Raw genomic sequence first — 25,580 nt, forward strand, 5'->3', positions numbered from 1 at the left:
TTGATGTCCAAAGCATGAAGAGCCTGCTCAGCCGGTGTGGCTGGGTTGGGGGGAAAAATTGGAAGTATGACAGGCTCATTGAGGTGGAATTGAGAAGGGACCTTTGGGAGGAACTTCGGATTGGTCCTGAGATGTACGAACTCATCTGAGGAATGAAGAAAAGGTTCCTGAGTGGTAAAGGCCTGCATCTCAATAACCCTTCTGATAGATGTGAGAGAGAGGAGAAGGCCAACCTTCCAGTAAGAAACTTTAAAACAGCCATATAAATGGGTTCAAAAGGCTGCTTCATTAGTTGTGAGAGGACCACATTGAGATGCCTTTCCAGAAAAAGAGCTTGCAACGGTGGAAAAGCTCTGAAAATCCCACTCATTATTTGTTTTAGCAGTCTTGTAGAACAAAGATAGATTGTGTGCCCGAGAACCTGTACCCTGAAATTGCAGCAAGGTGAACTTTGAAGAGTAAACTGGGTCCGATTTGTCTAAAGAAAGAAGATAAGGTAGGGTCCGTTCTAGAGAAGTGTGACTGGGTGCAAGTTATTTTGTTGACACCAATGATAGAATCTTTACCACTGTAGTCAGTAGGTTTTGTTCATGCCTTCCGCTCAGGACATAGAGAGGATGGAGCCATGCATGCAAGTGAAGAAAGGCTGGCTCCGGGTGGCATATCTGATCCTGGTTGCATCAGGAGAGATGGCGCTGCAGGAAGGTGAATGGGCTTGGTCTCTGAGAGGAGGAGAAGCAAAGGAAAACCAATGTTGTCTGGGCCACTTGGGAGCGATCAATAGGAGACGGCAATGCTCAATCTTCATCTTGGTGAATCAGTGGGTAGACTAGAGTATCGAAAGGGAATGCTCTCACAACCTGGGAAAGGGAATCGAGTGGCGTACAATTGACATTGCTGTCCGTCACGAAGAGATCTTGCGCTGGTTTCCCCCCTCAAAGAGAATATCTTGTCCAGCTGTTGTTGGTCCAGTTCCCACTAGGCAACTGTCCTTGGTTCTGCTGAGAGCATCTGCTAGTGTGTTGTGGACTCTGGAAAGGTGCTTCGCTTTTAGGGAGAGTCTAGGGGTTGTGAGCCAACCCCACAGCTCTGGAGCTTCTTGGGATAGCAGCAGAGATTGCGTTCTTCCTTTTTTGTTGATATAGTACATGCTGGTCGAATTGTCAATACGGACCAGCATGGAGACTTTGCCATCCTGGGGTGAAAAGACTGCAGGGTGAGAAAAATGCCTTTGAGCTCCAACTGCTGATGTGGAAAGACCTTTGATTTGTGAGCCACTCTCTTTGGATCCGAAGGTCCTGTAAATAGCCTCTCCATCCATTCAAAGAAGCATCTGTTGGTGATGATGAAATCCGGCACCAGTGGTAGGAACGTAAGGCCCTCAGAAAGATGTGTTGTGTGGGACCACAATGCCAGCATGGGTATCATGCACGTGGTCATGGAGATTAAGTCCTCGAAGGATCCTTCAGACTGTGTCCATTGGAGTTGCAGTTCCTCTTATAACAGTTTCCTCTAGAAGGGCGCCAGTGGTGTAGTGTAGTTCCTATATCCCTAATAGGCTCTGCGCATTGGAAGAATATACACTATAGATTTGACATAGGACCGAGGTCAGTATGTCTCTATCGAGTACATTAAACTTAATTGTGTGTGCCAGCTAACTCAGAGGTCACTAGAAACTTTCTCGAATGAATAGGAAGGGATTAGTATTGAACAACAGCATAAACATGACAACTTTGTTTCCCTTCGAGTCAGAACAATATCTTCAGAGTTGTGGAAAGAATAGATAACTATTTCACTCAATCAATTGTGCATGCTTTGTTTCTACAGAGTTGCACAGAAATAGAGAGACTGGCGTTTCAATAAAAAGGGTTTATTGAACAGTCTTCTTTCTCATGCAAGAGATATGAACTGCTACAATCGTTAGAATGTGAAGTATAATGCATACAGCGCAAACAGTAATATAAAATAATACTGTAATAGCATGGTCTGTTGCTATGACATATATAAAAATACATACATAAATAACACATGCTAAAATACTCAACTGGTGCTTCTAAAATACGCCTACGCCAGTGTACATAACCTAGGTCTAGTACGAGGGAAGAAGTAGGTGCTGGTTTAGCATAGGTTTAGTTTTGCCAAGAATTGCCAAAGGTTTCTCTAGATTCTAATCAGCTCCATACCTTAGAATGTGAGAGGTTGGTATCTCTTTCCCAGGACTATTTCCCAACACCCCGCAAGGGAAGTCAGAAACACTGGAGCTGGATTCTCGGCAAGAGGATGACATCGTCTGGTCAGTGCGTCAGCTGGAGAGTTGGCTTCCTTTGGTACTTGCTGTGACTAGCTGTGTCGTGCAAGTAGGTAGTCGAACTGCATCGAACCACACCGTGCTTTGCCATAGCAAGTGAAGGTATATTTATACCTTGAAGGTGTTTAGGAATGCCAGTATTGACGTAAGAGTCAGGCATATGAACGTCACGAATGAACCTGGAAGGAATAGATCATGCATAATAATAAGTTTCTTGGAGAAGTCAATATTCAAGCAAGGGGATGTCCCTAACAGCTTAAGAGTCTGGTGTTCCAAGAACTCGTTGTGACGTAGATGAACGGATGTAAGTAGCCATGCCTGTATTTGGGTAGCATGGACTATGCCTAAATAAGGACTGGATTTCTATGCCTATATAAAGGCAATGTGAATTGTACCTATACAAGGGCATGAATTGGGAAATTCATATGGAATCTAAATCGAAAAACAACAATGGGACCAAGCTTATTGCAGACTAGATCATGCGTAGGAGCAACTTGAACAGTCTCACAGAAACATACTGTTTTCTTGCAAGTTTATGAGTGAATAGAGCTAGCCTCCCTGGTCTATCCTGGGAGAGGAACGCTTTGTTGCGAATTGTGTCTAGATCAGCTCCAAGAAATATTATAGTTTGACTGGGACTGGTGGAGGACTTTTGCCAATTTACAGTGAGGCCCAGATTGAGAAAAAGAGAGGGACATGCTTTTGTTGCTATGGCCGCTAGTCAAAGGGTTGAAGCTTTTAGCAACTAATGGTATAGATAAGGGAATGCCGAATGACCTTGTTTACTGAGTGCAGCAGCTACCAGGGCCATTCACTTAGTGAATATAAGAGGGGCAGACTTGAGGCCGAAAGGGAGGACCTTGAATTGGTAATAGGGACCAACTACTTGTGAGTCGAAGATATTTGGGATGTTAGGGATGGATGGGGATATCGAAGTAAGTGTCTTCCAGGTCTAGAGATGACATGAAATCTCAGCTGTTGAGATAAAGAATATCAGAAAGGGTTATCATCCAGAAGGATTGCTTGAGGAAGTATTTGTTGAGCTTCTTGACATCTAGGATACGTCTCCACTTGCATGATTTCTTGTGAATAAGGAAACAACTGGAGTAGAATCCTTTCCCTTTTAGGCACCTAGGACTTTCTCTATTGATCCTTTGGCAAGCATTAATAAAGCCTCCTTCTGCAGTAAGTGAAGATGATGGGGGTGCGATCCCTTGGTGGAATGGGTGGTGGTTTCTCCTGAAACTCCAAGGTATGGCCACAGTTGACAAAGTCCAGTACCTATCTGTCTGAAGTGATGGTCTGTCATTGATGGAGGTAATTGGATATCTTTGCACCTATGGGATGAGAAGGTAGTGTACATGGTCCCTGGAGAAGGTCATGGTCGGTGGCCTGTGTCGCAGCTCTGACAAGGTGGTCTTTTAGGAGTTCCTGGTTTAGAGAAACCTGCTGTAGAGGATTGATGGTAGGACTGTTGCTAATACCCCTGCCTGTATCGGGCAGGACTGATACTATTAGGAGCGTAGGATTTCACCCCTATAAGAAGAGAAGCCGTGTCCTCGCACTCCTCGAAAAGGCACTTTGCAAGACTTAAGGGTGCCCAGGAATTTGGCAGTATTGTGTCCTTTTTAATGGCAAGCCAGGCATCGTCCATGTGTTTGCCAAATGTGTCCCCATCATATGCCATGTCCCAAATTTTTGACTGGACCTCGGGTATAAAAGCTGTTGCTCGGAGCCCACCTTGGTGCCTTAACACAGCTGAGCCGGCTAGTTGGCGGAGGCTGGTGGGTGCAATGTCAATGGCACAATCTATTAGTGCGTTCGCCCTCAAATAACATTTTTGTGCCTTCCAACTGTCTATTCTTCAGGATGAGGTTGATAATGGACCTATCAGACTACATTTGGCGGTCAATACAGCTGAAAATCGGCAAGGCATTGGCTGCACAAACTGTAATCACAGACCTGGAGGAAAATCTCTTGACGATATAGTCTAAGCAGCATAATTTCTTATCAGATAGCGCTGGAATAGGAGTAGATGGTTTCTCAGAACTCTGCTGGCCCGCTTGAGAGATGACTGAATCAGGTATGGAACGTCCTGTCAAACATGCTGGGGAATCCTCAGGGCCCCTTACTTTTGGTCGATGCGAGGAAGGGCAAGCGCTATCGTGGGCGGACTCTTCATTACCTGGACTCCTTCCTGCCAGATGTACTCTAAAATTGGTGTAGAGAACATCGATTTTCTTGCTTGTCCTATAAAATCATAGAGGAAGCAGTCAGACTGCTTCACCGACATGGGAAGAAGAAATCTGCTTGCCACGCTATCCATCAGATTGTGAAACTCTCCTATATCCTCTGAAGGTGAATTAGAAGGGTGGTGCGGAGGCGGAGAGGGCGCTGGTATGACAGTCATCCCATTCATCCAAAGTCTGCAGTGTGTCAGGGATCTTACCCTCTTCTCTTTCATCATCAGATGATTATGGATCATCCCTCTGTGGAGCAGAGACATGGGAGGCAGGTGTCATTCTAGGCTTAACTGGCGGGGGAGAGGTGCTGGAAGAAGAGAAGTGGTAGGTTGTGGTGGTGCATTGGGCTGCTGATCAGGGGGTGCATGAAACGCCTCAGATAATATGTTAAAATTGCTTGAAGGTCCTGTACCAATGAAAAAGGAAGGTGAGCAGTATTCAGTAGAGGTAAATGGTCTGAATAATATACTAAGAACTCATGTCTTAGAGGTGAAGGGTAGTGATGTTGGTAATAATGACATTCTTCCTCATAATAGTCATCCTCCTCCTGACATTTAGGGTTCAGTTCTGACAGACTGAAAGCAGGACCAAACAGTCCACCATCATCATCAGACTTCTCAATGTCCATTAGATGACTTGGGGGTAGAGGAGAGACATTGCTGGGTGAGGTGACTTCAGGACGCAGAGAGGTTTTATCAGAGTGATGGCTTTCTTTGGTGCTGTGGTCGTCGACCTGACCAATCAAAGGGATCGACGTCAACATCAGCATCAGCATCAATGGGACCATCGTCAGCGGGCTCATCATCGACGGAGGCGTCAGCATGGACTTCATCGATGCCTGGATCTTTGTTGACTAGATCGGAACGCTGATTGCGGAGGTCGTTGTTTTCGCCATTGACTGTCTCGATGACGAGATGGTGGTACTGGGGGTCATTGACTATCTCGGTGTCGACATTGAAGGCATTGTCGAGAAGCACGTTAAAGAGGATTTCCGCAACGTGGAAGGCTTAGCAGATGAGGCATGAGGCCGATCTCTATCCTTTAGCACTGAAGAACCAGGTAAGGATGATTCTGAGGAAAAATGTTTTTGCTTCTCCTTTTTCTTGAAGCTGCGAGGCTGGGGAGACGTCCTCGCAGATCTGGCACTCAATTATGTGATCTAGCCCTTATGTGAGACCTAGAAGAGAAGTCACTATCTTCCTCAGAAGAAGACTTTTGAGCTTTAGTCTTCTGAAGCCACAGTACTAGCCTACCTTCTCTGTCCCTCTGAGTTTTTGAGGAGAAAGTGAGACCGATCTTGCTCTCTTTTACTTCATGTTTTGTATGAAGGCAGTAAAAGCAGTCTTATGTGGGTCATCCACATGCACTCTCTTCTTCCTACAGGTCTTACAGGGATGGAAGAGGTCTTTTTTGTCAGACATAGTCAAGTAGTAGTTGAAAATAGCTTTGAGTGAGAAAAACTGAGCAGAGCTCCAGGAGACTCCCTTCACACACGATTTGCGATGAAAATCTGAGTAAGTTGGCCTCTCTTAAGAAGTTTCTAGAGGTTGCTACGACCCGATTGGTCAAAGTTCAAAGTTTACTCCTTTTTAAAAAAAGGACATAGATAGCCTTATAGATTTCATGGCCTAGTGCCATTTAAGCCTATAGTAAGTTCATTCATAATGCTTTATTATGGTACCATGGGACTCTAACTTCGACGACAGGAAATGATTCAAGCATGGGAATCTATGAAAAATCCAATACTGGATAAATTAAGAAATATAAAACCACTATCTTATTTTGGGTAATTAGTATTGCGCAAGCGTTTTGTTTGTACTGTGTTGGCTTAAGCGCGACATTCATTGATCCTCCAAAGGCCCGATCCGCGCACAGTCTCGCGCGTACACATACTGCCACCCCCGCAGGTTCTAATCACACCTTTCCCCTAGTAGGGAATTTGTTTGGATATATCGCCACCAGCGACGTGTCCTATGTATTGGGACTGTTTCCTGACCCCATTCTGTCAGTTCCAACCCCAGTTTGGTATTGTCCCACCCCCTTCATAGCATGGTACGAATCAGGGCACATGCCACACATTTGGCAGCACTATATCGGGTCCCTTGGGTGCTTCCCCCAAAAGGAGGGCTATTGGATTGGGGATCTCGCTAACCACAGATTCCCCCAGGAAGATGATGGCAACACAACAATCGGACATTAATGTCCTTACAGTCAATGTCCGGGGTCTACACACACCGAGAAAGCGCTACTCCGTATACTCATACATAAAACGCCAAAACACCAGAATCGCATTCCTCCAGGAAACCCAACTTACTGGCACCGAAGTAGGTAAACTACAGGCTAAATGGCACAGCACGATTTGTGCCACTACATACTCAGCATAAGCACGGGGCGCCCTGATCTGGGTTAGACCAGGGACTCCCTTCCGGGAACTCAGACGGGTAGTGGACAAGGAAGGCAGGTATACTTTATTAGAGGGGCTTCTGGATGGCCAGGCAGTCCTATTAAGTAGCATTTACGCCCCTAACTTGGAACAGGATAAATTTTGGGACCATCTCACGGGGATCCTTGCTCAATTCACCGCTGTTCCCTGGCTCTTGGGAGGGGATTATAATTGCACACTGGACATCACCCTATACCGCTCGCACCCCCCACCCCTACGCTCCCCGGCTCCCAAACAAACAGAGAAATTTCGGGATTGGATTTCGCACTGGGCCCTCACAGATGCATGGCGACTTCATCATCCACACACCCGCATTTACTCATTCCATTCCATCCCCCATAATTTACGGGTGCGCCTGGATAGGTTCCTCTGCTCCACGCCAATCCTCCCCAAAATTCTGTCCACAAATTATATGGGCAGGATCGTCTCAGACGATGATGCCCATATACTACGGCTGAACTGGCGCCCCCCACACCCACCGGTCCCCACCTGGCGACTGCCCTGTGAATGCTTAACCAACCAGGTCTTTAAACATGCTCAAACACAATGCATACAAGACTTCTTCACCCACAATGCAGGCACAGCCTCCTCGGTATTGGTGGAATGGGACGCATTCAAAGTAGTGGCCCGGGGAGAATGCATTAAACAAATCACGGGGGTTAGACGGACACTAGAGCAGGCACTCACCAAAGCAGAACAACACCTCGCCACTACCACTTAACAAGATGACTCCACTGAAGGACAAGTTGCGCTCACAGCCACAGCCAAGACGGCTTATCAAACAGCCTGTGCTGACCTTCGTAAATACAATTTCAGAACTTATGCCACCCGGATGCATAAAGAAAGGGATAAATCAGGCACAATGCTTGCCTGGTTAGCGCTGCAGGACACCGACATTAAACCAATTACCGAAATTATCAACCCTGATGGCACCCTGGTGCGTTCCCAGGACGAGATCCTGTTAGCGTTCTGACACTATTACGAGGCGGTCTATAGCTTTCCGGTCCCACCCTCGCAATCCTCAATAGATCATTTCCTTGATCCCCTAACGCTACCTACAATCACGACAGCGGACAGGCTTGCACTGGACACGACGATAGTGTCTGCCGAAGTCACCCAAGCGATACATGCCCTATCTCGTAACAAGGCACCAGGCCTAGACGGACTCCCACTAGAGTATTACACTACCTTTTCTCCCCTACTAGTCCCGCAGATGACACTAATGTTTGAGTCGGCCCTTGAACAGGGGATCCTCCCTAAATCCCTTAGGGAATCTGTAATTGTAACTTTTCTGAAACCGCATCGGGACCCACAACTTATGGCATCATATCGTCCCATTACTCTTCTATCCACCGACTGTAAAATTCTAGGGAAAATATTGGCCGATAGATATGTACAAATAATACGCCCCCTGGTCCACCTAGATCAATGCGGGTTCGTCCCGGGCAGAAAGACATCCCAAAACATCCGCCGCATCTTCCACGTGCAAGATCAGGTGAAGGACACGCACCCACGGTCAGCCTGTCTCATTCTCGATCTTGAGAAATCTTTTGACACCATTACATGGCAATATCTATTCTCCGTCTTACACCGACTCAACAACGGGCCCGTTCTTCTAGCGTACACACGTCTATTATATACAGCACTTACCACACGAGTCCGGTTAGGGAAACATATCTCCACGGCCTTCGAGGTCCGGAAGGGCACGAGGCAAGGCTGCCCGCTCTCACCCCTCCTCTTCGCCCTCGCGGTCGAGCCACTGGCTATAAGATTGCGTCAGGAAGGCATGAACTGGGGCATTTCACTTGTGGATGTCACTCATAGCGTCTCCATGTATGCAGACGACCTTTTAATATACGTGAGGGACATCACAGACGACCTGACTCCTATATGGACGACGGTCACGGAATTCGCAGACGCCTCTGGGCCCAGAGTGAACTGGGACAAATCCACGGTCTACCCATTCCATCCGAACTTACCCCCTCACGACGTATGGATAGGGACTGAGTGCCCTGGAGCACGGAGGCCCCCAGGTACCTCGGGATCCGTCTTTACCATTCCCCGGCCGATATTTTCGAGGGCAACCATTGCAAGGCACTTGCTAGCCTTAGGTCAGCGGTCGGATTCTGGAACAGACTCCCGCTAGCCCCAATTGGCCGAGTCGCATTGGCAAAAATGATAATGCTCCCTCGGCTCTTATATCACTTTACGAATCTGCCAGTGGTCCCACCCAAAACCTTCTTTCGCGACCTTAACTCCATCCTTGGCACGCTCATTTGGGGATCGGGCAGACACAGAATAGCTCACTGCACCATCAGGATTCAAGCAAGCCGGGCCGACGACGGCTGAAATGCCAGAAACCGGTCCCCGGTAGCTTGTCTTTCTGGTGAAGAATTGGCTTGGTAGTTTAGTCTGCCCTGTTCCCATGATGCACTGAGCCAGGGACAGACTGATTTGCATATAGCCAGGTTCTGAGCTGGGATGGTGCAGTGAGCTAAATAACGGTGATGGATCAAGCCCTGATCTTTGGACTTGGTAAGAGTGGTCTGCTTAATTCAGACACTCTGTTCATCACCACCCCCTTTTCTGAATCGTTAACTCCCTCCTTGGCACGCTCATTTGGGGATCGGGCAGACACAGAATAGATTAGACGCACACCCCGATGGGCCGGATCCCCATTCCGGAACTCACCCGTCTCCTCCTACCGGGCACCAAACCGCGGCGTACATACCCCTTACAGGTGACGATTGCGCGCCAATGCATGTTATGAGTACACCGCATGTCGCCCGGAACGCCCCCATACTCTCCATTACTCCCACTGGTTGGTTGGCCCAGACTCGAAACCTACTATCCGGCTAACATGCTAACGGCATGGACAGTGTGTGGGATCACAGACATGGAGTCCCTCTTCGAAGATGGGCAGATTAAACCATTCCAACGCCTTATGGACGAATACGATCTCCCTCCGGGTCAGTTCCTACGGTATCACCAACTTCTCGAATGCTTCCGTCCCCACCACAACCTTCAGGCCAGGGAACCGAACACACAACCCGTCATACACACAATCTTGCACATGGGGGTTGGGCGACATTTAGTCACATGGCTATACAAGGTGCTCCGCGCACACGCACCTCTAACAACCTTACTTGCCACCTGGGAGGACGAAATAGGACGCCCACTACATGAGACGGAATGGGCTAGAGCCCTTGAATCTCCCAAAAAGGTGTCTAGGAACGCCCGATTTAAAAATATACAATTTTACATCCTCCACACGGCATATCTGACACCGGCGCGCTTGCAAAAATTCTACCCCGACACTCAGTTCCTTTGCCCCAGATGCCACTCCCCAGAGGCCAACTTTCATCACATGTTCTGGAGCTGCCCCACTCTTCGATCCTTATGGCAAATGGTCCATGATACTCTGAGAGACGTCACGGGACTTACAACCCTGGACACGTGGGAAGCTAGTGCGCTAGGCATATTCCGGATTCAGAAGCATCTCAAAGCACACAAGCGTTTCATCTCACTAACGTTATTACTAACAAAAAGGAGTATAGCCATGCACTGGCGATCCCCCACGGGCCCCTCTCTGGCGGCATGGGTGGGAGCGGTATGTAAATGGGCAGCGGCGGAAGAGGACGCGTTACGCGAAGAAGTCAACGGAATCCGGAAACACCCCATTTCCATGGAATGGGCCATGCTATTTCACTGTTTCAAACAATCAACAAGTAGTGAGGAGCCGGACGCCAGTCCATCCAACCCAACCACCTCCCACCCACCTACGCAGGCACGACTGCAGACCTTGAACCCCCCCTGACGGCGCACTGGCGATGCAGACGGATATACCCCATACCCCACATCCTACCATATTAGATGATTGAACCCCGTCAGTGATCCAATTTAAGCCCCTTCTCACATAGCAGTGGTACACTGCTACGCAACCCAGAGAGATGTACGACACCCAATCCCGTATCACAATCCCCCGCACCCGCGCTCTACACATCCATGCTCCTCTCCCCGGTTTGTGCCCCAGTTTTGAATAATACTGTTGTATGGCGCCTACAGAACCGCTCCACATATCACCAATATCATAGTGGACTTATATGAATGCAGTATATTGTTATCACTTATATGTCTAGATACATGATTTGTACTGTTCAAATAACGAAATGCCAATAAAAACAAGTTTAAAAAAAAAATCTTATTTTGGTTAATAATTGATGTAAATAATTAATTTACTCTCTTAATTTCTATGCAGGTAAGTACTTAATCAATGATAACTCAATCAGAAGGAAAGAAAACAGAGTCCGTGGTGTTAGAGTTTCTAAGGGTTTTATTCCTCATAAAGGAATCAGGATATCATGTTCTGACCACCACAGGGGTGTCAGAAGGGATAGATGAGCGCGCTCTCGTTTATTGACAATACATAGCTTATATACTTGATTTACATCATAATGTTCAATGTAAGAGGCGTAACAGCTGAGAGAAGACAAGATAACAGTATACACGTGGTACCAATACATCATCAAGAGGCGTAAACTAGGCGTGAACTAGAGGTGTGTGCTAGAAACGTCACTGATAGGTGACGCAAGTGGGTGGCACCAAGGGGTGGTGCTAACAGAATGTTGCAATGTCAGCAGAAATCGGAAGCTTGGATGCGCGCGCAGCTGTATGACGTGTGATTGACGGGGTGCAGGGATCTTGACATTTACACTGATGGAAAGAGACAGAAGTCTGGCATGTCAGATCAACTTGTACTTCTATCATCTCTGATATCTGATGTTTAGGAACTATACTATCTGGGCGGAAAGGTCTCTAGGGCAGAAGCTATTCTATGCTAACTGTGGATGCGTGTATGAGCGCCTGAGTGTCTACATGTAGAGCGTGGGGGCACGGGGCCTTCCTTGGAAGCATGGCAACGGAGGCTATGAATTACTTGCATTAAGACAGGTCGGCCCTTTGGCTCTGCAGCTGGAGAGGATGTTTACAGGATCTAGTAGGCAGGAATGTATTCTCGGGGAGCGGAACAGATAACTCGAAGGTTATAGTCAGTCTTGGCAGAAAGCAGGCTTGAGCTGAGCGCGAGGGGCCGCGCTGAAAGTAGGACAGAGTTCACGAGTACAGAGGTAGCCTGGGCAGAGTCAGGAGCCACAAAAGAGGTTCAGATGGCAGGAATTCAGGGCCTACTCTGGCTAGAGCAGGAATACATGAAAAGCGTACTACAAAAAGACGGTGGCATAGCATACTTAGGAACGGACTATATAATCCATTCATGGTGGATCTGAAAGAGGACAAGTTAACGGTGGACGCAAATGTATTTGCGTCTTCATAGCTGGCACAGGAGGGAAGTTACATGCACTTTAAGCTGGTACATGGAGTCGGTGGGGTACGCGCTAGGGAACACATCATGGCCAAAATTTAATTTTCCTCATTCCCTCCTTGTTCCCTACGGACCCTTCATGAAATATCGATCCTCATGAATCGATCAGTTTGTTCTTGTAACATCATTTGTTCTTCTTTCTTTCGGTTACGTTTTGAATGAAAACTGGAATGTTCAATACAAGAAGTGGCACATAGTCCACAAATCGCTGGCCCACACTGTAGGCACAGGCAGCAACTGAATACTAGGACTAGGCCAATGCCTAGGAAGGATAGGATCTTCCATCCCCAAGCTGTTAACGTTGTCCAGAACCAACCGGACCAAGTCCAGGTGCCTGGATTCTGATGTATCTGATTTGCAATCTTATGGAGACGTGTGATAGCTTGATATACAGAGGGTGCATTTTGTGGAATGAAAACACAGCAGCTTGACCCGATGACCTTACAGGCTCCACCTCTATCTGCCAAGATGACGTCAATTACAAGACGATTCTGAAGGACAACAACCCGCATAGCGGACTGCTCTTCTGTTAAGTTACCTAAGGCGGAGGTAGTTTCATTTACTACGGCTTCAAGTGTTCTAGTTAATCTGCGTATTAATTTACTATTCTGGACAGGACCTAAAAAGAAAAAGAATCCTTTATTAAAGTCAGTGTACTGTTCCCATGCCGTTTCTGTGTAGTCGACAAGTGGGATGTCTCTTCTGGGTCTGTTCTTTACTAGATTGCTATTTCTATGGTAATCAGAAGGAGCTAGAAAAACAGGTGGCAAAAGGAATGCAATGTAACAGGTACCATCCCAATCTGGAGGTAGACGAATGTATGCGGTATGACCACAAACAAAGTAAGAATGACTGATAGCTTTGAACGATGATTTTCCATCATCACTGAATTCGACCACAGCAGTGCATTTACTATGACCTAAGTGTACTGAACCTTTCTTCTTGATACATAATTCACCAGTGACTGGCAGTACTGACATAATAGGTAGAACTGGTGTGGCTTTGGATTCGACAGTAAGAATCATAAGGCTAATTGTGTAATTACCTAATCCATATACTTCATTTTCTAGATCAGTTCCTATTCTAATGGGGAGTCCCTCCTTATCTGGGTAACAGACGTCTAGTAGGACCAAGTTCAGGTTTCCCCAAACCCAACCCCCATCGAAAACAGCAATGTCGGGATCTAAAGAATTAATTATCTTAAACCATGCTCCACAGGAGCCATTGTGAGTGAACGGATACGGAAAGAGAGGCAGCGCTCCCTTGTAATTCTGGTAGGGAGGGAGTCGGCCACATATCCAGCAATTTGTAGCATTGTTAGTTTGATGAGAATGATGTAACATACTAATGAATGTATTGTTGCGCAGCGCAAGTCTGTAAGAAAGTTCATGAGGAGGTAACTCACTAAAAGTGTGTTCAGCAGAGACATTGTAAGCAGATTGTTCACTCTTGAAGATAGGATAGTATATAGGTAACAAGATGCTAGCAATAATAATTAATATACTGAGAATAAACATTATTATTAGTGTCACTATGCAGTGACTACGAAGTGATTTGCAGTATGTTCTTTTCTTTTCCTCTCTCTCTCTAACTCGATCTAGGGGATACATGTCAGAAACTATTTAACCGATTCACCTAGGGGAGGACTTAAACAATTAAACTGTCTGACTTGCTAGATCGTAACTTCATACGGTATTGTTCTTGAGGAGTCTTTTCTCTTTTAACTTCGGTAAAGTCTTTGGGATCACAGTCTCTGGTGGGGGTGGGTGTGTCTTGTTCCGGTTTCAGTCCTGGGAATGTTTTGATATGGCTTAGGTGAACCCACCCCTTTCTGCCTTCCAACTTGACTGCAGTCTTTGTTGTAAGAAGGACGGTCTTCGGAGACTTCCAGCGGGGCTCCAACGGACTTTTCCTGTCGAAGTTTCGGACTAAAACAACATCTCCGGGGCGGACGTCATGCTCCTTCACATCGGTGTTGTCAGGGAAGGCTGCGGCAACCTGTGAACGACATGATTGGAGTGCAGACATCAAGGAGGCAAGGTAATCTGTCAACATATTAGAATCAACATCGGTGATCTTTTTAGGAATGGGCGTCCCCCACATATTCGGTGGTCTTCCAAAAACCACTTCGTACGGAGATAGCCCTGATCTCGAATGGGCGACCATTCTCATATAGAATAGTGCCACTGGCAGGGCGACTATCCAGTCAACCCCTTTGTCCTGACATATTTTTGCAAGGCGGATCTTTAATGTCTGATTATGCCTTTCTACAAGGCCTGCTGCTTCTGGATGTCGGACACAATGGAACTTCCACTGGTATCCTAATAACAAGGAAACTTCTTTCATTAGGGCAGACGAGAATGGCTGACCGTTATCTGAGTACACGACACGAGGCAAGCCGTACCGTGGGAAAAATTCACGAACCAACTGTTTGGCAGTGGTCGGAGCAGTGTAATCTGGGACGGGGTATGCTTCGGTCCAGCGGGACAGAGCACAGACAACTACGAGAACATATTTGAATCCTCGACAACGGTCCATCTGGATATAATCCATCTGGAGGACTTCAAAAGGGTGATCGGGAGGATGGAATCCACCTTGCTCTACAGGGACGCTTTTACCTGGATTGAACTGACAACAGATCATGCAAGTACGCACTTTCTGTTTTGCGGCTGCTCGTAAGTGTTTATTGTACCAGAGATTTTGCAAACTATCTAACATGGCTTTCTCTCCCAGGTGGGCAGGACTATGTGCTGTATTTATCATGACTTGAACCATAGAGTCAGGGAGAAACCATGTAGATTTTCCCGTCATCCAACCTTGATCTGTCTGGGTCCCTCCTAGTTCGATCCATTTCTTTATTTCGTCTGCAGTAGCATGTGTCTGAATGTCAATAACATCTAGTGTGGGATCCCTGACTGTCATACAGTTTGTCGGATCTGTTGTCTTTATCGTGTCAGTTGTCTGAGTGTGAGTCAGTGCTGTATGTTTTGCTGTCTGATCTGCCAGGTCGTTACCCTGGGAAACAGAATCTGTGACTTTAGTATGTGCTTTACACTTCATAACTGATATGGCTGAAGGCAGATGTATTGCTTCTAACAGTGCTTGAATGAGTGGACCATGCTGTATCTTGGTACCATGAGAGGTCAGGAAACCTCGTTCCTGCCAGAGCATGCCGAAGTCGTGTACGACTCCGAACGCATAACGGGAATCAGTGTATATGTTAACATTTCTGTTCTTCGCTAGAATACAGGCTTGGGTCAGAGCGATGAGCTCTGCCGCTTGAGCAGACAGGGTATCAATACGATGTGTTTCTTTAACTTCAGTTTCAGTGGTCACGGCATACGCGGCCACTAACTCTCCTGTACTTGTTCTCATGCATGAACCATCCACATAAAGTGTCAGGTCTGGATTTGTCAATGGAACATCTGTTAGATCTCGTCTGGGCTTTGTTACTGCATTAATGATCTCTATACAATCATGTGGAGCTGTATCTGTCATAACTGTAGGTAACAATGTCGCTGGGTTCAAGATACTGCAGCGTCTGATTTCTATGTGTGGCTGGAATAATGTCAATTCATAACCTGTCAGTCGTGCTATAGTTAAGTGTTGAGTCTGGGTTCTGTTTAACAGAACCTCTACAGAATGTGGAACTTGTACTGTTAACTGATGACCTAAAACAATTGAATCACTTTGTCTGATTGCTAACGCTGTTGCTGCTACTGACTTTAAGCATGCAGGGAGTGCCTGTGCTACTGAATCCAAAGTACTTGAAAAATAAGCGCAAGGCTTATGTGAACCTGCTTGATCTTGAGTGAGGACAGACAATGCTGTGCCGTCACGTTCTGTAACAAAAAGTGTAAACGGTTTGCTGTAACATGGTGTCGCTAAAACTGGTGCTTGGCATAAAGCTTTCTTTAATTCCTCAAAGGCTCGTGTGTGTTCCTGAGTCCAAGGGAGGACAGTCGAAGTCGCTGCCTCCTGTGTCGTTAATTGAATAAGTGGTTTGGCTAGAAATGCATATTGAGGAATCCATTGTCTGCAGTACGAGGTGAGGCCTATGAAGGCCCGTACTTCCTTTTGTGTCTGGGGTCGTGGCATGTTTACAATTAACTGAATGCGATCGGGAGTGAGCTGTCTCCCCACTTTGGACAGCAAGTGACCCAAGTACACAACTTGCTGAACACAGAATTGTAGCTTCGAAGGAGACACCTTGTGTCCCTTGTCGGCCAGGAAATGCAAAACTATCAGTGATGCTTGTTCACATTCGGGCTCACTTCGTGCGGTGATCAGCAGATCATCGACGTATTGTAGTAAAGCGGTATTAACTGGCATTTGAATACAATCTAGTTGCCTTTTCAGTGCTTGACTATAGATGCTGGGGCTTTCTGTAAATCCTTGAGGTGCGCGGGAAAATTTGAAACTTCGTCCATTTAAACTGAATCCGAAGAGATATTGGCTCTCCGGGTCAATAGGTACACTGAAGAAAGCGTTCTTGAGATCGATTACAGTGAAGAACGTTGCTTCTGAATCAATAGCAGTCAATAGGGAGGAGATATCGGGGACCACAGGATACTGTGGTACAATACATTTGTTCAGTTCTCGAAGATCAATCACCAGCCGATATACTGGCGGTGCATTGCGGTCTGTACGTTTAAGAATCGGAATGATGGGTGAATTACAGATATTGGAGTCGGTCTCTACGACCACTCCTTGGGCAATAAGCTCTTCAATTATTTTCAGTAAAGTCACTACAGCATCGGGTGGTAACTTGTATTGTCTGATTCTGGGTAGAACAACTCCTGTCTTGAGTGTTACACGGTATGGAGTGATATGCATACAACCTACATCAGCTGGGCCTTTTGCCCATAAGTGATCTGGTACATTTTTCAATCTGACATCAAAGTCACGTAGAACATAATGACCCTTGAAATCCCGTAGAAAGAGTCTGACTCCCTCCGGGGAACAGCAAATTATAGCTCCTAGAGCCTTCAGTGTTTTAATTCCTAACAGATTTTCGGGACATGATTTCGTAAGTAACAAATCTGTAACTCGAGATAATGGACCCACAGCTAGTGGTACTGGTTCTGATACTTCATTTACAATAGGCTGTCCTGAAAAACCAAGGGAAACATTCTGTGAGCCTGAGAGGGGTGCCCCTGGAACTTCATTATGACTTATAGTAGTGCGACTTGCCCCTGTGTCAATTAAAAACTTTCTGTCTTTTCCTAATACGTGACTATGTACATAAGGACCTTCTTGATCTACAGGAATTTCAATAAGAGGCAAATCACTTTCCCTCCCTAGGCTATTTCATGTATATCGCTGATAATCTGGATATGCCGACTGGGCATACTGGTACATCTGCTGCGAGACTTGTCTAGTTGCGGCAGCGGGCTGTGTCTGAGCATGCTGTGGCTGCGGTACTGCTACTGTCTGTACTGTATGGGACTGATCATGCATAGGCTGTGTATTCTGCATTGGCTGTTCGTTCTGTGAGGTCTGTTGTTGACCCTGTTCATGTCTAGGCGGACGCGGTCTTTCTTTAGTTTTACCTGTCTCGATGTTATGTTTCAGGACTGGACATTCATGTACATAGTGACCTGGCTGTTTACAATAATTACATGTCCCTTTAACGGGAGGGGCAGAATGATTGGTCTGGGCCCCACCTTTTCTGTGACCCTCGGCTGGAATCGTCTGTGCTACTAACATTTTCATTTTCGTGTCTTTTATACGTTTCTGTTCCTGATCTTGTTCTTCCCTTATTCTGTTCTGGTGATATTGTAACATTTGTAACATTTGTGATGGCGTATTTGCCTGCCAAGTACTTTCAACCTTGTATACTCTATTTTTAACTAGTGGTAGGGCGTTCTCTACTAATTTTGTTACAAAAAGGTGTGGATATGACTCGCTACTAGTTTTTAGACCACTATTTATGATGAAACATTTCTCGAATCTTGAATAAAAGTCACTAGTATCTTCATCTTGTTTCTGTTTACAGGACGAGATTGCGTCCCAATCTTCCTTTCTAGTTGTCAATAATCTTGGCAGAACCTGTACTATTAAACCTGGTAATGCTTTAGTCAGATCCCCAAGGCCTAACCCTGGGACTCGTTTCTTTTCTTCGTCTTCTATCTCCGCCCATGCTATCTTTGACTCTCCCACTTCCCCATCCTTTTCCTTTAATTTCTCGTAAATGCCCGTGGGCAACAGTACTTTTAACATTTTCATAATATCATCATACGTATAATCTCCCATCAGTAACATGTCTTTAAGCTCTCTGTGAAAACCTGCAGGATCTTTATCATGGCACGGAACTAATTTCTTCATTTCTAACAGTTCTAACTTAGTCAGTGGTGTGTGAACATACACACGTTTCAGGGTATTATCGGCACCCATAACTGGATGTACTTCTCGTAAGGGATTCTGGCTTTCAATGCCGCCACCGCATTGCATGTGGTACGTTTTTCTTTCTGGAGGCGGGGCGGGAACATATTCAGAGCTCAGGAAGTTGTAATACTTACGTCGTTGTTCTAGAATTATTTGTATTAATTTGGTACTAAAACCTCTCCATCTATCCATGAGTAGTGCTTCTAATGTCTCGTGTAAGGGACCTGGATCAGAATGGTGATTTCTGAACTTGATGAGGAGGTGCTGAATCATGTATACACCTGCTATTTTCTGCTCTTCCGGGGAAAGGTTCAAGAATGTCTGTACTAACGTGTCATCATTATATATGTCTGGGTTTTCAGCCCATAATACGGCTGACCGGGCTAGTTCCTGTTCATCCATAGAATTGAGTACATGGTACCCCATTCGGTCTCGGAGCCTTTTATCAGTTTCCTGGAATTGATGTTCAGAAGAATTCGGATTTGTTAAAGCGGAGAAAAGAACTCTCTTGCTCTCCGGACGGACACCTTTCCTAAGGTAGTTTCCCCTACCTACATATGCTATTATATCTGTAGACTTTCCTGGTGCCTCGTGTTCATCTTCATCTTCCTCCTCGGAGGAAGTTTTATCAGTTTCTTCCTGATGTGCAGTTAATACTGCCTTTCTAATTTTCTGGGACATAGTGGCTATGCAAGTCCCCTTGTCATGTCTTCCGTCTGCTATATTTTGACCCCACTTGTTTAATGCGTCTAACTCACTTTGATCTGTCCCGGGCCTGTCTCGTTCTCTTATCACACAATTAATGAAGAATCGTAAAATCTGTTTTTGAATGTCAACTTTCTGTTTATACATGGCAGCTTTGACACTGTCGGGGTCTTTCCCTGTCAGTATGAATTTGTATAGTCTGTCGAGAGCTTCCTGCATTCCTACACAGCATAGCAAGTTATCGGTGGCAGATCTCAATCGGAGTGATGCTAATACCATTAAATCGTCTTTTCCGGGTACTGGATCATATCTGCAAAATGACATCCTATCTTTAAATGCGTCAAGCCGGGCTGAATAGGGAGACTGGAAAGGATTCTGTGTGTCCTTTAAATGCAATCTGTGTGTCGGTGGAGGGGTTTGTAGACCCGCTGTCGCACCTCCTGAGGCGGATGCTTGGGCATTATCTCTCCGTGGAGTCTGTATCTGGACTTGAATCTGTCTTTTAGTAAGATCAGGTAGTACTGGTTTCGGTAGATCCGTCTTGAGGGGGGGAAGTGGCGGAGGTGGCGGAACAGGGGAGGTCTGTCGTGGTACCGGCGGAACTGGATCTGGGGGCGTAGCGCCACCCCCATCCCTGTCAGTAGGCAGGGCACGAACAGGCAGATTGGTGTAAGCTGGTGCTACATCCTCTAGATATGAATTCAGGAATATGTCTTTAGTAGTCTTGTGCATTACTTTAGTTGGAACTAATGGTGTCGGTAAGTTTTTCGGTATCTCTGATTCAGTTTCAGATGTGCCATCTGCTGCAAGATACATACCGTTTACAAGATTATTTCGGGCACGGTCTATTTGTTCTGTTTTTACTCGGATCCCTTCAGTAACTAATTCGTTTTCTCGCTCTTTATCTGATTCTTTAAGTCTGTCTTCTCTACGGAGTGCTTTGTCAGCACGCTTACGTGATTCCTTACGCCAAAATTCTATGGCGTCCTTCTGAGATTGTCTAGCTTTCTTTTTCCATAATGCTTCTTCTACCCTCATGATGCACTCGGCATCCCACGTTCCGGTAACAGGCCATCTGTGTCTTTCGTCTAGGTGTTTGGTGTAATCGGCCCATAAGTCTAGATATAATATGGCATCTATGCCGTGCTTTTGATACATAAAATTGCCTGGAGTGTCCCTAGGGGGGATAGGAATTTCTTCCTCTAGTAACCCTTTCCTAGTTCCGATCTGTTTTAACTTGCTGAGGAACGGCATCCTGCTTACTTATTACTTGAACGCTAGATCTTTATTCCTTGATACGAGTTGCTAGTTGATACAAGAAATACAATAATACACAATAAAACAGTCACATTCATACCACAACATTAATCACATAAAAACATTAAAAGACATAGCTAACTACCCCCTACACTGAATGTACCGCTCAACGGTACGGATACACTGGTGTAACAGTGCAAAAATTCGGAATACTTTATATACTGCTAAACAGTACAGATACACTGCCTAAGAACAGTGCAGACCGGACTTGCGTACCCAAACCCGTCTAGATACGACCCAGCAATGGTACTCACCGGGAAGCACGGAAAACAGAAGGCCTCGGAAAACTCGACTGGACACGACTCGGAAACTTCGGAAAACTTCGGAGAACTTTCGGAAAACTTCGGAAAACTTCGGAAAACTGGTGGGCCTCTTCACACCTCGGACCTTGCTTCTTTCGGCTGGGCTCTGGTCGGGATCCTCCGCACTCCTCACCGCCTCGTCTGGGCACTGATCGCAGTCTTCGTCACCTCCGTGGGTCAGAGGGGGATGCAGGAAATCCTGCCAGTACACGTGTAGTCCGTCTAACTGATGGCAGGGGACACGGATTGCAACGCACCTTCCGGCGCGTGAGGTGGGGGAGGGGTCCCTATTCGGGCGCCAAAATGATGTAAATAATTAATTTACTCTCTTAATTTCTATGCAGGTAAGTACTTAATCAATGATAACTCAATCAGAAGGAAAGAAAACAGAGTCCGTGGTGTTAGAGTTTCTAAGGGTTTTATTCCTCATAAAGGAATCAGGATATCATGTTCTGACCACCACAGGGGTGTCAGAAGGGATAGATGAGCGCGCTCTCGTTTATTGACAATACATAGCTTATATACTTGATTTACATCATAATGTTCAATGTAAGAGGCGTAACAGCTGAGAGAAGACAAGATAACAGTATACACGTGGTACCAATACATCATCAAGAGGCGTAAACTAGGCGTGAACTAGAGGTGTGTGCTAGAAACGTCACTGATAGGTGACGCAAGTGGGTGGCACCAAGGGGTGGTGCTAACAGAATGTTGCAATGTCAGCAGAAATCGGAAGCTTGGATGCGCGCGCAGCTGTATGACGTGTGATTGACGGGGTGCAGGGATCTTGACATTTACACTGATGGAAAGAGACAGAAGTCTGGCATGTCAGATCAACTTGTACTTCTATCATCTCTGATATCTGATGTTTAGGAACTATACTATCTGGGCGGAAAGGTCTCTAGGGCAGAAGCTATTCTATGCTAACTGTGGATGCGTGTATGAGCGCCTGAGTGTCTACATGTAGAGCGTGGGGGCACGGGGCCTTCCTTGGAAGCATGGCAACGGAGGCTATGAATTACTTGCATTAAGACAGGTCGGCCCTTTGGCTCTGCAGCTGGAGAGGATGTTTACAGGATCTAGTAGGCAGGAATGTATTCTCGGGGAGCGGAACAGATAACTCGAAGGTTATAGTCAGTCTTGGCAGAAAGCAGGCTTGAGCTGAGCGCGAGGGGCCGCGCTGAAAGTAGGACAGAGTTCACGAGTACAGAGGTAGCCTGGGCAGAGTCAGGAGCCACAAAAGAGGTTCAGATGGCAGGAATTCAGGGCCTACTCTGGCTAGAGCAGGAATACATGAAAAGCGTACTACAAAAAGACGGTGGCATAGCATACTTAGGAACGGACTATATAATCCATTCATGGTGGATCTGAAAGAGGACAAGTTAACGGTGGACGCAAATGTATTTGCGTCTTCATAGCTGGCACAGGAGGGAAGTTACATGCACTTTAAGCTGGTACATGGAGTCGGTGGGGTACGCGCTAGGGAACACATCATGGCCAAAATTTAATTTTCCTCATAATGAAAAATGTAAGTACAATCAAATAGCGCATTTTGTAAATATTTTAAAACCTAGTGATGTGACAATATAAAGTGGTAAGTGGTCCCAGTAAGATAACATTTAGAGCAAAGGTTATGGTAAGGAATGATGTATGGCGCATACTCTGGCTTATGCCTTATTTTGATCATTATATCATATTTTTTCATTGCCTCATCTTTATTGTCAACCACAACGTACCACAAGCCAGTCTCCACACTTCCATTCTCTGAAAACTCAATGTCACATTGTCAAATGTTTCATTATCCCTGCCAAACAAAACATCACCACCATGCCCAAATCTTAAATTAATGTTAGTGTGAAATCCTACCAACAGACTCCAGGTAGTCCCCCTCATGGGAGTGTTTGTAAAGGAAGAGGTGGTAGCGTGCAGTGTCATCAGGGATCCTTCGAGGGAGATCTGCAATCTCTGTTGGGTTTGTGTGAACAAGTTCAGTTGTTTCCTTTTCCAAATCCAGTTTCTGAGCAAATGGAAAAAGGAGAGGAAGGAAAGATCAATTTTTACAATTTAAATGGACTATTGATTAATAGAAATGTTTGCCATATGAGATGAATATTGGCACCTCATGTGGAGACAGCACTCAAACTGCTTAAGTACATGAAATATACAACAGCCAAATATCTCCCAAACCTGCAAGGGTAGGTTCAGTTTAGTTTGATTCAGATAGCAGTTGACAGAACATGTGGATAAAGCGACCCCACAACCATAATATGTCATGGAAGACCACAGGATTAAATAAAGAGATCTGCATCTCAGCAGAAGGCCCTTGTGAAAGATGTAACCAACAAGCAGCACCTGGGTAGTTGTGGAGTCACCCATGCTTAATTTCCATATCACATTTCCCTAATAGTCATCAAATGAGAAGTCACAGAGGCGCCACAACTTACCAGTTGGACATAGTTAAGTTTCTTCTGCTTCAGAAGCAGAATGGCTTTTTCTGCCTCAGGTCTCAAGGGAAATGCCAAGCCCTGTAGTGTCTGATGTTTACTTTCTACATGAATTTCAGTCTTCACCTGGGGACAAAAGCAGAGACATGGTACATTAAGACCACAGAACTTGGTGGCAGGCAAAATGTAGTGGCAAAATAAACAAAAACCACACTGCTGACCCAAACAAATGACCACGGACTGGTTTTGGGCCAGACCAGCTGTGACATCCATTTGGGTGATGCCAAAAAATGTAACTTCTGTCCAGCAGGTTAATCACCGAGCACATGCCCAAATACCAACATATCTAATGTAACACCTGATTTCTTTTAATATTGGATAAAACACAAACCAGGACACCTCTGCATAGAGCAGAAAAATCATTGATGCGATGTACAGGCCAAGAACATTAGAAGGAAATAGCACCACCAACATTCAGCCTAGTCTTAGAACATACCATGCAGGCAGTATCTTAAAAAAAAACACCATGCTATATTACAGTGTATCACATCACACTTCTTTTGTAGAACACCCAACATACTTAAAACCTGGCTATTCCCTAAGAACTAGGCCTGCGCATTGACCCCTCCTGTGTTGATATGGTCTCGGAGTTACTAGCGCCAAGATGCCTGTTAGGTGGTAGTGCGCTTTAGAAATTGTATAAATAAATAAATAACACTTACCTATTGTGTGAAATACACAATACTCCTACAATCTCTGTGTAAACACACCATGCTGCCCTGTCTGAGGATGCCAGGGGGAACCTCAACAATCAAGGCAACCTCAACAATCAAGGCATACATCATGCATTATGCAGAAGCAAGGATTCAAGTTAACAAACACACCAGGCAGCTTTACAGGCAGACAACTCAAACAGGTATATTATAAAAGCACTGGCATACCATGGGGAAGCTGCATTTTTCAAGGTTCACGTGCAGGCATTTACCATATCTAACAATGCTTGAACTGAAGCTCCCCCAATACATTCCAAAAGCTTTGACCAACTGAGGACTATAAAAGAGGACCACAGTCTACAAAGTGTTGGTAAACGTGTAAGGTAGGGCAATATCTGAAGGCTCTGAAATTTGTAAGCTTCCAGAGAACAAACCCAGTCTCTACACTCCTACAGCAGAGAAAAAATACAGTTCCTTCTATACAAGGCTATAATCAAGGAATGGAAGTTGCGGAGTCAAATAAGACTTCTAGACTGAATTATATTTCAGGGTGCACAAGTTGCCCCCATGCAAGTGGCACTGGTAAACATGATACTCCAAAATGATGAGGGGTACAAGGCATGATAGATAAGATATTCATATTCAGTCTTGAAAATTGTTTTAAACTGCACATTCTTTGGGAGGTTTTATGCATTTTAAAATGTTTGCTCCATTGTGCAGTTATGCACAGAGGGGAAGATTTTGAGGTTTTAGGACAAGCTATCTTTCATGTTTGTGAAGTAGTATTTCATTATTGTTTAAACATGTTACACATTGGGAAAGTAGTAAATCAAACTGAGAACCAAGTAATTTTCAAAGGTATCAAACCAAAAATTACCTTGGTATTTAACAGCCAAATCAAGCATACATTTATTATTTATAGTTTCCGTATATGCAACTGTGTATGCATTTGGAACTGTACAATAATGTACAGCCACTTAGCATGCTCTTTTGGTTTAAAAACCAGGCTAGTTTAGGTAAGCCCTGGAAGTTAAATTCAACTGCCAAATTTAATCTTTTTCTCCAATATCAAGCTAGGGAGAAAAGTGTTTTTATAAGGTATACAATCTTTATAGATAATATATTTTACTGTGTTAATATGAAATTAAGAGACGCGTTGCGAGCACTGCACAACATGGCTGCCATCCTCCAACCGGCTCTGGTGAACTCCAGTGGGATTGAGCTTTAATGAACCTGTGTCGTCTTCTATCACCACTGCAGCAGTCATATCAACACAGTAAGGACCCATTTCTCTATTCTTTTTGGGCTTCGCCTGCTACTGTCGCCCTCCTTAACACA

General features: G+C 45.4%; 1 protein-coding gene across 4 annotated transcripts in view; it reads right to left on the reverse strand.

Moving 5' to 3' along the window:
• The window catches only part of TWF2 (twinfilin actin binding protein 2), a 296,705-nt gene that overhangs the window by 54,194 nt on the left and 216,931 nt on the right, over positions 1–25,580 (reverse strand). For all 4 annotated transcript variants that reach the window (XM_086939020.1, XM_086939017.1, XM_086939016.1 and 1 more), the window contains 2 exons: positions 23,530–23,655; positions 22,952–23,102 (listed from right to left, as the gene is read on the reverse strand). In XM_086939020.1, the coding sequence (XP_086795146.1) occupies positions 22,952–23,102; positions 23,530–23,655 (277 nt within the window). The remainder of the gene's footprint in view (positions 1–22,951; positions 23,103–23,529; positions 23,656–25,580) is intronic.

The sequence above is a fragment of the Lissotriton vulgaris genome, chromosome 9 (assembly GCF_964263255.1).
Source record: "Lissotriton vulgaris chromosome 9, aLisVul1.2, whole genome shotgun sequence".
NCBI lineage: Eukaryota > Metazoa > Chordata > Amphibia > Caudata > Salamandridae > Lissotriton > Lissotriton vulgaris.